We start from the raw sequence: 15,387 nt of genomic DNA on the forward strand, positions 1-15,387 counted from the left end.
AGTTGTTCAAATGTTTTGTGAATACACTATATTCAAATTCAAAGAACTATGTGAAATACATGTAATAATCACTATTACATAATTATTTTCTTATCCGTTAGCTCAGTACAATATACACTAGCATCAAATATTTAAGATTAGTCCTGTACTATTCTACCTCTATTGAATATACTTTACCTTCTTAAACAGCATTTGTGATAGATCATAAGCTTCTTGTTCACTGCCTCACCAGGGCTGGAATTAGAGGGTCAGCCTTACAGTGGCTGATCTCTTTCCTCCAGAACCTCAGAAAGATGGTGACAATGGGGGAGGAACAATAGCAAGGTTACTAACTTCCCTGTGGGGTTCCACAGGGTGCGATGATCTTCCCCACACTGTTCAACATTTTTATGTGCCCTTTGTCCCAGCTGGTCAAGAGCTTTGGCCTCAGTTGCCATCAATATGCCGATGACCCAGCTCTGCCTTCTGATGGATGGCCTACCCGACTCCCCCCAGAAACATTTACCAGATGTTTCAACGCAGTGATGTCTGGGTTAAGCTGAGTCACCTGAAATGCAACCCTTCCAAGATGGAGGTCCTGTGGCTAGGTAGGAAAGGACAAGTTTAGGAAGTGCACTTGCCCTGGCAGGATGGAGTACAACTTCAGGTCACACAATCCACCAGGAATTTTGGCGTGATCATCACTGCCTCCCTTTCTATGGAGGTACAGGTCACAAGAGTAGCCCAACTGGCATTTTAACATCTTTGCCAAGCTGGGATAATAATACCCTATCTGGCATCTGGTCACTGTGACCCATGTGATGGTCACTGTCAGGCTAGACTTCTGTAACTTGCTCTACGTGGGCCTACCCTTGTCCCTGACCCAGAAACTGTGGCTGCTAGGGTTCTCATAAGAATACCTTGGAGAACCCACATACAGCCGGTGCTGAGGCAGCTGCATTGGTTGCCAGTTGAATTCCAGATGCCCTTCAAAGTATTGTTTTTAAGGCTATCCAAAGTCTGGCAAGTGGTCTGAGGGAACACGTCTGCCTATGTCCCCCGGAGAGCACTCCGCTTTTCAAACACTAACAGGTTGGTAGTCCCTGGTTTGAGGGAAATTGAAATTAGAAATTTCAGTTAGAATCCAAAAGAAATAAAATTTGATTTTCATCTTGTCAGCTCAGCATATATTTTATGCTGCATACATATAGTTGAATGGATTTTGCTTGTTATTAATTTAAGTCACAATACAGCACTTCTTCAAGGAAAACTACTTCTATTTTTACTGCAACTTACAATTAAAGCAGCCAAGAAATTATATAGAATAACCAATTATCAGATAAAGCAAAGCAAAAATAGTCAACCAAGTACCCAAAGCAGAAGACAAGTGTACATTCCCTTGATGATGGAATAACTAGAAACGTGTTGGATCATAAACTTTTTGTTTTCTCAATAAATCTTCTGCATACCTTTTACAGTATTTTAAATTATTATTACATGCACGTTGAAGTTTCTTTACGGCTTTTTGCCATTTCTCTCGTTTTTGAAAGTGTAACTATCAAGCACTTCAGTACCTCCCACACATAATTTTTGTTCCATCTAGAAAAAAAGTGGAATTTATCATATGTTAAAAAACCCAGTGTATTAATTTTTTAAAATCTAGTATATTAATTTTCATTAATAGAATGCAGTTATATAATATATTGCAAATTTAATTGCTAACAATATTTTCTTGAGCCATTCTGGTTCTTCATGTACTTTTATCTCATTAAGTTCCTTGACAGAAAATTATGGTAATTACTTCTGAAAAACCAATTAGGGCACAATCCATCCAAAATTAATCTGAAGATCAAACGGGATAGATTCAGTACAAATTTAGTACTTCTGTTGAAATAATGGGACTTAAAAGTACTTAATTTTGCCAAAATTATGCCCTAAAGCAGGAAGAAACCGCTTAATATAATAATAAGTACTATAAAGCTATTTTGGAATGGATCAAACCTCCTTCCTACCCTTTCCAGAAGCTCAGGTTCTGCAGATTTGCCATTTCTATTACAGCTTCCTTACCCATCTACATCCCACACCATTCCAAATGGTCCCTTGTCTTCAGGGTTTCCTATCGTAAGATATGCTGGGTTACAGGATTCATTGCTTTGATACAAGATGGAATCTTTCTACCTCTGGATGCATAGGGAGCTCTGGAGAACATAGATTGTCACAGAGATGGATCCATGGGTAAAGAGGGTAAAAAAACAATCTCATCATGAATACCTGTCCTTTTGTGTTTACTGCAAAACCAAAAAGGGAAACCAAAACCCAACATAACCAGAAAAGTTAAGAAACCAAAGGTTGAGCTGCAAAAATAATTTTGCAAGAGCAGGTCTGTGTGCATTTGACTGGAGCGTTTGGCAGCTCCAGGACATGTGGGGGTGACAGTAGATGGGAATTTTGAAGAATGAATTCTAAATGACATTGTACCCCATTGAGGTCCCTGTTCTCCCCAAGCTCCATCCCAAATCTCAGAAATTTCCCAGACTGGATCTGATGAGAGTGTGGAGGGAAGGGTTCCCAGACCCAAGTTGTGCAACTCCTGAAAACCTGAGAATGGTGCTTGAGGAGTACCGGGACCTCGGTGGGAAGCTGATCTGTGTCATCTGGAGATGAGCTGTAATTCCATGGGGTCCCCAAGTCCTACCTGGAAGTTGGCATCCCTAGCCGAGAGTTACTACATCTGGATCCAGTGCAAGGACTGTAGACAGCTTGAACAAGAATTCCTTTCTCCCCAGGTTTCCCCTTGCCCTGGCAGCCATTTCTGACCCTGGGAAAATAGATTCTACGGTCTTGCTAGGATTGCCTGGTATTGCCTAGCGATCTCCCAAAGATACCTTTAAATCATACAGATCATTTCCCCTGAGAATTGCTGCTTTGGATGGTGGGCTTTATGACAGTTGAGATTAATGCTTCCTTGTTTTGATCAGGCAAGGTTTGCTATTTAGAATACCGCACAAACCACAAAAATGAAACTAACGTCTTATTTAACAAGCATTTTATTTTATTAGTGACTAGAATTTAAGACCGCTGTACCCAAAATACAGCGGGAGCTAGCGGGCAGTGGGTGGGTGAGAGGCCCCCTGCCTCCCTGGCCTCGCCCACCCCCGAGTTTGGCCGCTGCCCAAGATGTTTCAGAGAAGGACGGAAGTAGCCTGCTCAGTCCTCATGTTACCAAATGTGACTTTCCATGACAGGCAAGGCTTGGTGGAAGGAGCTAGGAAGGAGACTGGGGAAAGATAGATTTGCAAACTTTGTTCAGCTACTTGTTGTTCTGGAACAGGAAGCATTTTGATGTGCAATGTAATAGAAAGAGAAAGAAAGAGAAAGACACAAAAAATATTTTATTTAGGGCAAGGAATAAAAATGAAAACCAAGTGAGATCCTTTCTCCATTGGGGAGAAAAGAGGCTCCCGGCCAACCCCCTCCCCCCCCCCCGAGTCCCTGTCTTCAGTGCGGGGCTCGTGGCAGGCCCACTTCGAGGCCCGTGCTGAAGCCTGCCCCGGCTGCCCCCCTTGTCTGCCGAGTCACCGTCTTCAACGCGGGCCCCCACTCTTTAACTCCCCCTAGTGGACTCAGGGTTGCATTAAACAGATTAATTCCTTTGAAATCTTTCTGAATTGACTCAGTATCTAAACAAAGTTGAATACAGAGAGCCAGTTTGGTATAGTGGTTAGGAGTGCGGACTTCTAATCTGGCATGCCAGGTTCGATTCTGCGCTCCCCCACATGCAGCCAGCTGGGTGACCTTGGGCTCGCAACGGCACTGATAAAACTGTTCTGACCTGGCAGTGATATCAGGGTTCTCTCAGCCTCACCCACCTCACAGGGTGTCTGTTGTGGGGAGAGGTAGGGAAAAGCGGCATATAAGAACCAACTCTTCTTCTACAACATGGTTTTTCATATAACCCCATTATAAACCAATGTATTTCTTGAATCTTCCTGCTCTTTATTATCATTTTTGAGAAATTGTAGATTATCATGTTTTTTACCCTTCTGCACTGCTGCCAAGAGAACGGCTCTCACTAATTAGGTCTCTTTTGATGCAGAAATTCTTTGATCTTGAAGAAGAAAGTGCTTGCTTTTTCAAGGAACAGAAAAATACATCTCTTCTTAAAATCAACCGCAATAAGTATGTAGTGACTGATACAGGTGTTTATATTGGTAAGTAAAATAATATTCAGTTTTCACAAATAAATACAAATATATTTTAAAGACTTCTCTCCTAACCCTAACAAATGAAATAAGGTAAAGGTAAAGGTATCCCCTGTGCAAGCACCGAGTCATGTCTGACCCTTGGGGTGACGCCCTCTAGCGTTTTCATGGCAGACTCAATACGGGGTGGTTTGCCAGTGCCTTCCCCAGTCATGACCGTTTACCCCCCAGCAAGCTGGGTACTCATTTTACCGACCTCGGAAGGATGGAAGGCTGAGTCAACCTTGAGCCGGCTGCTGGGATCGAACTCCCAACCTCATGAGCAAAGCTTTCAGGCGGCTGCCTTACCACTCTGCGCCACAAGAGGCTCATACAACAAATGAAATAGGAAACCCTAAATCTGTGACATAACTTTATTCTTAAAACCTGTTGTTACTATGTGAAATTTTACAAATCTTCACAAAGTCTGGATAGATTTTTTTCATATAGTTCCAAAACAATGACCATTGCTTTACATATTTTACAAGATTTGGATCTTTGTAGATGGCAGACAATTTGGCAACTTCAGCATAGTCCACCAATTTCCTTAAGCACTCTTTGGTCGAGGGAATATCAGGGCTCTTCCACTTAGAAGCAAAAACAATTCTAGCTGCAGAAGTCACATACATAAATAAAACTCTAAGATCCTTATGGACCCTGCCCTCCAAAAAGTTCAACAGAAATAACTCTGGGTTGTTGTTTTTTTCAAAATTAAATTTTAACATTTTTTAAATTCCTCAAGTATATTCTCCCAATACTGTCTTGCCTTCTTACATTCCCACCTTAACAATTGCAAATCTTCCAGGGTGCAGCTACAAGGGCAGCTCTCCTGGCAGCTCTCCCAAGCCCGACTAAGGAGAATAATTCAGTCTTGAGGACCACCCCATACTGCAAACTTGAGGCAGTACATTCTAGATGCAGGTTTACAAATTTTGTGTGAACTAGGACTTATTATTAGGAGCTGCTAAGGCAAAAGGCCCTACTATCAAACTCCTTTCACAAATTATATATCAGAATCTGTGTACATGTAAAGGTAAAGGTATCCCCTGTGCAAGCACCGGATCATGTCTGACCCTTGGGGTGACACCCTCTAGCGTTTTCATGGCAGACTCAATACCGTTTGCCATTCCCTTCCCCAGTCATTACCGTTTACCGTAGAAGAATCCAAATTTACCTCTCTTTTGTCATTCCTTGTTTGAGCCCTTCCCCTCTTCAACTCTTCTCAGTAAATCTGTAAAATTACAGAACCAGTCTCCCTCAGCAGCCCCCCAAAAATTACAGAACCAGTCTCCCCCCCCCCCAAAGAAACTGCACCACAAAACAAGGAAGGGTTGCGATTTTTTTGTTGTTGCTGCTTAACTGGAAGTTTGCAATTCCCCATTAACTGAGCTGATATACTCAACTTTTAGTGCCCATTCTTACCTCCAGTTTCTTAACAATAACAGCTGTGGACTTTTTTGCTGTATTGGAGGTTGGCCTTAAGACTCACAATAATAGTAGTACTCTTTCAATTCCTTTAGAACATGTACTGCCAACCCTGCCACTGCTAATCAAAATGACAGAGGCTGGTAATAAGACAGTTTAGTATTTTTATCGAAACTATAGCACGTAAGCACAAACTATAGCACACATAAGTCACACTGAGCAAAGGAAAATAATGTGGAGGAGTTATCTGCTTTTAGTGTCAATTGCTAGATTGGTGGTGGAGTAGAAGAACTCTGCAGATGGCCTCTCCCTCCCCGCAAGACCTGGAAAGGCTGGAGGCCCCCAGGAAGGGAACTCACCAGCAGGGGCAGCTCTCATGCAGCGGGATCTGCTGCCTCTGAGCCTCGGAGGGAAGTGGAAGGAGGAGGGGGTGGTCAGGGATGGGGGACGGAAGGTGATTGGCTGGCTCCTGGACAGACGAGCAAGCTGGTTGGAGGAAGGGGCACTCAGGAGCGGGAGAGAGAGTGGGTGTTAAGAGCTGAGTGGCACTTAAGCCATGAGACACGCTTCTCCTCCAAGGCCTTACCAGAAATATATTATGTGTAACAGATTAAAAATCTGATTGTTTCTAATGCTAACACTTTCTGGCATGTGCTTTTATTTTTTAATAGGTAATTTTGACTGGGTTGGGACCTATTTTAATCAGAATGCTGGAGCTGGTCTTGTTATCAACCAGGAGGAAGACAACGGGAACAAAACAAGCATCATCAAACAATTTAGAGATGTGTTTGAAAGGGACTGGTATTCACATTATGCTAAAAGTTTGCCACCAACAAAACATCAAAACTGTTTAAGCTACAAGCATAACAAAGCAGCAGCCAATAAGACTGCAATGAGTAATGAAAACTGAAGACTGTTTTACTGCTCAAATGGAGAAACAAAATGGGACTGATACCCACCTCTCCTTTCATATTTATGAATCACCGACTTCCTTCTTTTTTTAAAAAAAAAAAGCAAAAAATTTATAGGAAAAGCACACTTATATAAAACCTTCTTTCAACTATATTCTCTATATTAAATTATTTACAAATGCTAGATTTGTTACTGCAGACATTGAATGTCATTTCTGCTTTACTGCTGGTTTGAAGGTTTCGAGTTTCAATTTAAAAGCATGATCTGATTCTTCAGTGTTAGGATTATTCCTACCTCTCTTTGCTGATTTGCATAAGCCTTGAGTCAAGTCTGATAATTCAATGAAGTTCTTAGATGGGCTGATATTTAGTGAAAACAGATTTTAACCCAAAAGAAAAAACACAGGTATAAGCAATCCGTTTTTCATATAAATGATATCTCCCCAGTGCATTATCATCTGAACCATGTTTTGAAGAAGTGTTGGGTTTTATACCCTGCTTTTCACTACTTGGGGGAGTCTCAAAGTGGTTTACACTTGCCTTCCCTTCCTCTCCCCACAACAGACGCCCTGTGAGGAAGGTGGGGCTGAAAGAGCTCTGACATAACTGCTCTGTGAGAACAGCTCTAACAGGATTATGAGTAGCCCAAGTTGACCCAGCTGGCTGCATATGAAAGAGCAGGAATCAAATCTGGCTTTCCAGATTAGAAGCTTCTACTCTTAACCACCACACCAAGATGGTTTAAGAATCTGAATGTTTATCACTGTATTATTTAATAATATTTAAACAATTTATTTTTCTTGTTCTACTTCAATCAAAATGCAAAGGTAACTGATTCAACTTTAACTTTTCTGCCAATGAGGCATTTTCAGTTCTGAAAAAAATATTTTACTATGAAAGTCTTGCTTTATTGGCTGCAAGAAGATCTTTCTCCTGTATTTTTCTATTTTTTTACATTTATCAGCAATAGCTTGTATATAATTTTGTCCTCTTTTAAAGTAACATATCTGCCATTCTGTAGAAATTCTGATTGTTATACAAATCTAAAATAGTAAAATTATTTCAGGATGCTCCATAATACTAATCCTTTGTTTTTCTATTTGTGATTTTTTTTTAATGAAACAGGGGCACAATTAAATGAAGGTGATACCCAAGCACAGTATGCCTACATCTGATTCTGGGCACAGATACACAGGCAGGAAGGAGAATGGGAAATCTGTGTGCTTCCAGTTTCCTCACCCAGCCCTCCTTCACATGGTACTTACATTCGTAGCATTAAGAAGGGCTAGATGGGGGATAAGGGAGAGGTACACAAAGCTATGCTATCCTTCCATCTCTGGTGTTTACACAGAGAGAAGGAGAGGAATGCTTGGTGCATCAGCCCTGTACTTTTCAGTTCAAGTGGAACAAAAAAATGAAATGTCAATCCTTTTCAAAGTTGTTAATAAGATAGCGAATCTAAATGAAATGCATTTCAAAACTACAGTTATTTTGTTTCAGTGGAGCAATACCAAATCAATAAAGAAGCTGATCCAGTAAAAGGTGACCAGCAAGAAGTTCTGCTGCATAAAATCTTTAAATTTTTAAGACCAAACAAGATTTATTCAAGGCATGAGCTTTCATTGTACATGTCTGAGGAAGAATGCATGCACACAAAAGCTTACGCCATGAATAAATTTTTGATGGTCTTAAAGGTGCCATTGGATTCAAATTTTATTATAGATACTTGAGTCTGATTTTAAATCCTGGAATGGAGTTGTATAATCGACTTTGAGGAAGAATAATTCTGACATTTAAAATTAGGCAGGGTCTGCAAGCAGCAGGCCAACAGCCCTGGGGCTCTTGTTCTTCTGCCCAGGCATAAATATCTGCATGATGGGAATGGAAGCTCAGCCCAGAGCACATTCAGCGGGCAGACTTGTTCCCAGGGCTCCCCTCATCTGCATCATATGAATCCCTTCCTTATGCAAATCTTCATATTGCAACTGATAAACAGGAGCATGGTTAAATGGTTTCTCAGTCTCTTCATTTTATTTTTATTCACTGCTGTCCGCAATTTAGAGAATTTTCCACAACTTTTATTATCAATGGTATTTTTATTTTTTATTAATTTTTAAATGTTTAAATTTATACCCTGCCTCTCACAACTATGTCACCTCAAGATTTCCATAGCTTTAGGTAATCCTCTATTTTTTCCATAAAAAGGAATGAAAATACCTTCAGCTGGTCACTGTGTAATCAGTCCTGTTACCAGTTTATAGTATCAATCCATCTCAATGGTCGACACCCACACTAGTGATATATTCACAAGCAGAGAACATCGCACAACAGTCTCTGACCCTAACCGATATAGTTGTTTATCCAGGCCTTTCAAGGGGCAAGAGGGTCTTGGTAGGGGGAGAGGGGCTCTATAGTCTGACAAGCTTTTTCATCATTCTGTTCTAAGAGATAACCCATTCCAGTTGTAGATTCAGATAGGTAGCCAGGTTGGTTTGAAGCAACAGAATGAAGTTTGAGTCCAGTAGCACCTTGAACACCAACAAAGAATTGTGCATGCACCTGAAAGCTTATACCTTGACTAAAACTTGTTGGGTCTTAAGGGTGCCACTGGACTCATAATGACACTAGGGCCGATTCCGCATGGGCAGAAAAGGCTGGGTCAGCAGTGATATGGACCCAGGGCTACTCACCATGTCTGTAAGATGTCGCTGCCAGGCTGCCGCCCTTCCGAGCCTGCTGTGGATCGGGCCCCAGAAGCCCCACGCTAAGGGAACGTGGATTCTTCCTCATTCCTCATTCCCATAGACTGCTTTGCAGGCCATGAGGACCTGTCCTGTGGCAGGCCCCTGTGGCCTTCCAGGACCAGCTCATCCTTGACCTACAGTGGCCTAGTGGGGGCAAAAAAATGCCCCTGTCAGCTTTGCGGTGCTTCGCCATACCACGGGACAGACCAAGGCTTTATTTTTATTTGTCAGGAAGGTGGGATTGTATTCCATGCAAAACAGGAATGCAGAATGGGCCTAGGTCTCTTTTTCAAATACCTCTTTCAACCTTTGAACCTATTCATCTCTGCTTCTGTAGTGCATTTTTCTAATGTGTGCATTTTGCTGCATTCCATTTTGCTGGCTTTGAATTTACCTTCAAATATACCTCTGTGCATGAAAAAATGGTATTATAGTGCAACCCTTAAAAAGGTATAACTCTGCTTAGGATAGAAATGTTAGTCTAGGAACTTCCTCAAAGTATAGTCACAATATTGAGTCTTTTGAACTATAAGCAAACTAAAGCCTCCTCCTCCAGCTAGTCTCTACAGGGGACCTCCCAGCTGCTCAGAAATCTGTGCCTTTTCCTCTATTGTTCCCTTTTTAAGAAGCTGCTATGCTTCTATTTCATGTGAGATTTTATTTCTAATCTTCCTAATTTTAAAACTCTAGAGGAGACTGGTCTCTCAAGTGTGCATCTGACATTGACCTATTATGCACGGCAGCAGCCCCGCCGGGCTGCCGCTGTTCTGCTGCTGCAGGGCAAAAAGCCCCACCGTTCTCCACATGTGCACAAGGGAGGGGCTCCCCCAATGCATACTGGCTGCCCTGACACAATGGCCCTGCGCATGCAAAGCGGGGCCAGGAGCGCTCCGCTGCCGTGGCAGTGGGAGGAATCGGGGACATGGGGCCCCCACTGCACAATGGCCCCCACTGCAGGGATGCCGTAGTCCGGGGGAGGAGCTGGGCCCAGAAGCCTGGCTCCTCTGATTATGTACTGGGCTAGCCCGACCTAGCCCTTGCCAGAAAAATCCACATTTCCTAAAGCAGGTCTTTCGAGGGCCTGGGTTGGGCCAGAACTTGGATGGTGGTGATGTCGAGCATAATCGGGGATTTCCCCCAAATCCCTGTCACCGCCATCATGGGCATTCCAGTCCATGCATAATCTGAATTTTTTAAAAAACATGATTATTCAAAAAATGATTGACCTTTCAAAACTTTCAATAAAGGGGTCTAGAAAGAAATTTACTTTCTCTTACTACAATCTTAGTTTTGCTGTACAAATACTATCTTTGCATCACATCTGTAAATTATTTGGTAACTTCTTGGAAGAAATTCAGATCTCTCTGGGCTTAGCTCCAACAAAAGATTTCTGTGGATGGAAGAGGGATGATTGGCGACAGTGTCTCCCTCACACTATAGACCCCCAGCTTCTGCTTCATGCTATTCTTGGGTCCCCTGTTTCCTGGGACTGGTATATTCAGGGACATTGTTGGCTCTAGCTGGAGAGGAAAGGGGAGGAAGTTGCATAGAAATTCCTTCTGCCTGTGGAAGTTGCCTGTTGATCTAAAACATTTTGCCTTTCTTATTTTGCATCTGCTCTTTGAATACAGACTAAATCTTACAATTTTCTTAGTTGAGTATGTACTAATTAGCATCTCAAAATGTATTCATAATTACCAGATTGCATTGAAAATTATTTGCTATATAAAGGAGATTCAGATGAGAAGATATTGCAAGCATCCATGGAAGGTTCCAAATGTTTCTGCAGGGAACTAAAGTGTGACCAGTAATGAATAATTGCTTTATTACTTTTCTCCTCCAGGCATAGCTGGGGCATTCCTGCAAATTAGAAGCTAGCTCCACATTTTAAGCAAACTGAAGCTCACTTGGTACCTTCTTAGGTGATCATATTGCGAATCACATAATATTGAACTACTTGACACGAGCTTCTTCAAGCTAAGGGTCAGTCTTTCCCATTTCTAAGCAACAAACGTTAATAGAATTTTTAGTCTAAACTTTATATATTGATGTTAACACTGACACATTCCCGCCCCCCAATCATCATTATAGATTTCATGTTTTATAAAAGTCAAGTTACTGAATTTTCTAACAATCTTAAATAAGTATTTTTCAATCCAAATTATTTTATAGAAAACCTGACAATATGACCCTTAAGGCCTAAAGATTTTTTTTAATGGGCAATGTAAAGTAGAATGATTGTAATGTCACTCCTTGTCCTCTGTTATTCTTGTTTCTTTTCCTTCTGGCATGACACATACTATTCCACATACTAACTGATATACTAAGAAAGTAACATCTACCACAACAGAGAGTCTGGTAGATCTGTACACTATTTTGGCAAACAAAGAACCCTTGTTAATTTTCTTAACTTTTTATATGTAAAAATTCAATGCCAATGTAAGTCATTCAAATTGCGTTTGTATTTCTTGTTATATCCTCATGATGAGTTTACTATTTGCAGTCACTGCATGATGTGATACACATGGAATGAAGGTGTTTGAAAACATCCAAAGAATGACAGTGTTTAATATTCTCACGGTTTTGGCTGAAAATTCTTGTCTGCTCCTTTAAAAAATTATCTTAGAAATTGCTACAAATTTTCTACTCCCGAAGAACTGAAAAAAAATTAACAAACCTATTACTATACCCCTATTCTGATGAAGAATGACAGAAATTCTTCCCAACTGTTGTAAAGCCTATTTTTATATTGTAACCTGCATTATATAATTGCTTAGCTTGTCTAGTCAAGTCTGGAGAGGAACAGTATGGGGCAATGATTTTTAAACATGAAGGGCTTTGTGTTTGCCATAATTATTGTCTAAGAATAGCAGGCATCTTCCATTGAATTTTCACAGCTGCAATGTTTTATACTGTGCTATGAAATGTATATTGCTTTTACCTATTCTTTGGATGTTAATGAACAAAAAGTCTACACTCTCTTTATAAACTGCATGGCTAGCTTGTGCAGTAACTAAATGCAATGAAGGTACAGTGCTGTTCTCTAAGGTCTGGTTTGGACATAAAACCGGAACATGAGTCTGGGCTGCTGAATATGCTTGTGTCCTCACAGCAAGTTTTGGAACAGCCTGAGGTTGTCAACAGTCTTATTTAACCCCTTGAGAACAGGTGTGGGACAGTGTAATGTCCCAAGCAGGTGTGAGATAGATATTATTATTCAATCTGTTCTTGGTTATGGTTCCTTATACATCCAATCCAGACCTCGGAACACAATCACTGTGCTTTTAAATATATATACTCACTTGAGGCAAGCCTTACATAGTCTTCAAGCAGGATTATCTTGCGATTTTCATTCCTGTCCTTAGATATCCTTCAGGGTATCTAAAACACATGCACATGCACAATACAGGTCTGTTGTATGAGGTCTATTGTATAGATCCATTTTCTAGTAGGTACATGAAAATTAAAATTTGCCACTGCAAGGGAGCTGCTGCAAAATATTTTGAATTACCAAATTTATATTTGAGCAATGCTCTGGGACTTCTTTAAAAAAAAAAACACCCTTGTAGACACAGGGGAATTGCTGCATGCTGATGTAACTCATTAATTTTCTTATATAATAACAGTATATGAATGCCTATGCATTGTAAATGCTTTAATACCAGAATACTAAATATTTTGTACCTTTTTTGGGGTCATGATGCTATATTTATTGCATGATTTCATCATTATTCTGTTGTCGTGTCCGCATAAGATGCAATCATGGTATGCGAGGTATTGACAACATGATAATTAAAATAGTTCACTTCAGTCTGCTATTAAATGTGGCAGGAAATGAACTTCTTACAGACAATGGGTTAGGTGTGGTTCACAGTAATACATGAGTCAGTGATCTGTGTGTTCGTGACATCGATTTATACTAACAAGACTTGAGGCCTTATCAGAACCTGGAGAAACTTGCACAGTTCAGTAGGGCTGCATGAGAATATGTGCAGAATTACAAGGGTTGCCTACAGGAATGTGGGTCAACTGAATAATCAACTCAGAATACAATGCAATGCTGTATATATCAGGAAAGATGCTCCATTGTGTTGCCAACCTCCAAGTGAGGCCTGAAGATCTTGAATTGCAACTGATCCCCAGACAACAGAGACCTTGGGGAAAATGGCTGCTTTGGAGGCTACTGAGGTTTCTCCCCTCCCCCAAACCCCACTCTGCCCAGACTCTACCCCCCAAAATCTACAGGTGTTCACCAGTCCAGGGTTCGCAACCCTACATCATGTGATCAATATAAAAGCTAAACTGTACAAGCGATATCTCTAGCAATGGGCATGTATAGCAAACAGGAACTGTGTTTGCTTGATGTAAATCACTGTACATATAGTGTAAGGGAAAGAAAGCACTATTTAGTAGGAATAAGTCTATCAGGGATCTGCTAAAGTGATTTTATTTCATTTATAAGAAAAAATAGCCAACCCAAAAGCAAGGACTATTCTGTTTGATATATCTCTTTAAATATGTGAGGCATTTAAAGAAAAATAGTCACAAGGATCCAAAGGGCTGTGTTTGTTCTTGCATAAGGCTTGTGCTTGGGGGAGGGATCTTAGATCCCCATTCAGTATCAACAGTGGCTTTTGAGACTCCCTTCAGTTTGGAAAGCCATTTATCAGAAAGCTTGGGGCTGCTACTGAACTTGTTTAAACCACTGACTCATGGACTCACAGGACTCCTTTTACACTATTAACCCTGACCTCTCTGCTTCTTCTCCTTAACACTCTCAGGCCTGTGAGCACAAGAAGTTTTGTAACATGGGAGGGGGGAGGGAGCACCCTATCTAACACTTGGGATGCATTGCCCAGGGCTTGTAAAATGACAAAAGCATTGTACAACCAATGAATTGTGCAGCAATAATCACAGCAAGTGGTTTACTCTAGGTGCCCCTTTCTCTCTCCTCATGCCTAAAAGGTAATCAGTGCTATCACAACAAAGGACACAAATCATCTCACAAAACTCCTGGCTCCCTGGATCTAGGCCAGAAGGCAGACTCCTAATTGGCTGTGAATGGGACCCATGGTTTACAGTGTTACTAAATGTAACCAAAGATCAACATACTTGATTACTTACATAAACAGGAACAGGATGCCAAAACAGGAGAAGGGATTGATACAGACATACTTTCATGTTATATCAGTGGGTCTTCTGTCGGGAAAACCATTCACTGACTGAGGTAGCCGGGATAGTAGTGTGAAATTCTGCAAGGAAGTGGTGGTAAAAGTTATATTTATACTGCTGCAAATTAAGTTACCAATGATATAACACAATGTTTTGATTTGGTGTAATGTATGGTTTTAAAGCTTTGTAAATATTAATTTTAATACCAAAGTATCATCACCAAATTTTCCTGATGCTGCACAGAATGTATTCCATTCAGCCAATTGTCTGGGCCTCTGTTTTATTTTTTAAATGCAAGTTTTCATGCCAATCACAATAATTTTCTTTTTACTTCACAGAAATAAAAGAATCATGTTTCAGTACATTTTGATGCCTTTTCATTTCAATGCAACACTCGTGTGCTCCTCTAGCCAACCCAAAAATGCGGCATTTTAAAAGCAGCAGAGTGTTACTTGACAGGGTGGGCTGAGTGTGATAACCAAGGAAGGGTTGATTTCTTGTGCTGCACAAATGATGGCTATAGTAGGAAGCTTACCAGCAGGCTACTTGCAGTTATCATCTTGGCCCACTCTTACAGTTTGGAAAGATGAGATATACGATTCTCGATGATATTTTGTGCCACCACTGGCACTTACTTCCAGTCACCTCTGCAGGCAGACGTACATTCCCTGGCCTTGGTGTTCATATTACAAACATCTGAACTTTCCCCTGCTTCACTACAACTACCTCAAAGCCAACACATACCATCAGTCGCTATCAATATCATTTTTTAATTCAAAGAAATCATGTAAGCCCACCTAACTGGTAGCTTAAACTTCAGTATTCCATTCTGGTAGTGCTGAATGTCCAAAAGGTGCTCATCACATGACTGCTTCCATTGTCAAATATTCCAGGTACCTGTTTCCTGGCTTGTCC

General features: G+C 40.9%; 1 protein-coding gene across 9 annotated transcripts in view; it reads left to right on the plus strand.

Moving 5' to 3' along the window:
• PLD5 (phospholipase D family member 5) overlaps positions 1 to 14,831 on the plus strand; it is a 143,456-nt gene extending 128,625 nt beyond the window's left edge. For all 9 annotated transcript variants that reach the window (XM_077344833.1, XM_077344881.1, XM_077344862.1 and 6 more), the window contains 2 exons: positions 4,076 to 4,190; positions 6,317 to 14,831. In XM_077344833.1, coding sequence (XP_077200948.1) covers positions 4,076 to 4,190; positions 6,317 to 6,555 — 354 coding nt within the window. In that variant the 3' untranslated portion in view covers positions 6,556 to 14,831. The remainder of the gene's footprint in view (positions 1 to 4,075; positions 4,191 to 6,316) is intronic.
• Positions 14,832 to 15,387: the final 556 nt, after the last annotated feature.

This window comes from Paroedura picta, chromosome 1 (assembly GCF_049243985.1).
Source record: "Paroedura picta isolate Pp20150507F chromosome 1, Ppicta_v3.0, whole genome shotgun sequence".
NCBI lineage: Eukaryota > Metazoa > Chordata > Lepidosauria > Squamata > Gekkonidae > Paroedura > Paroedura picta.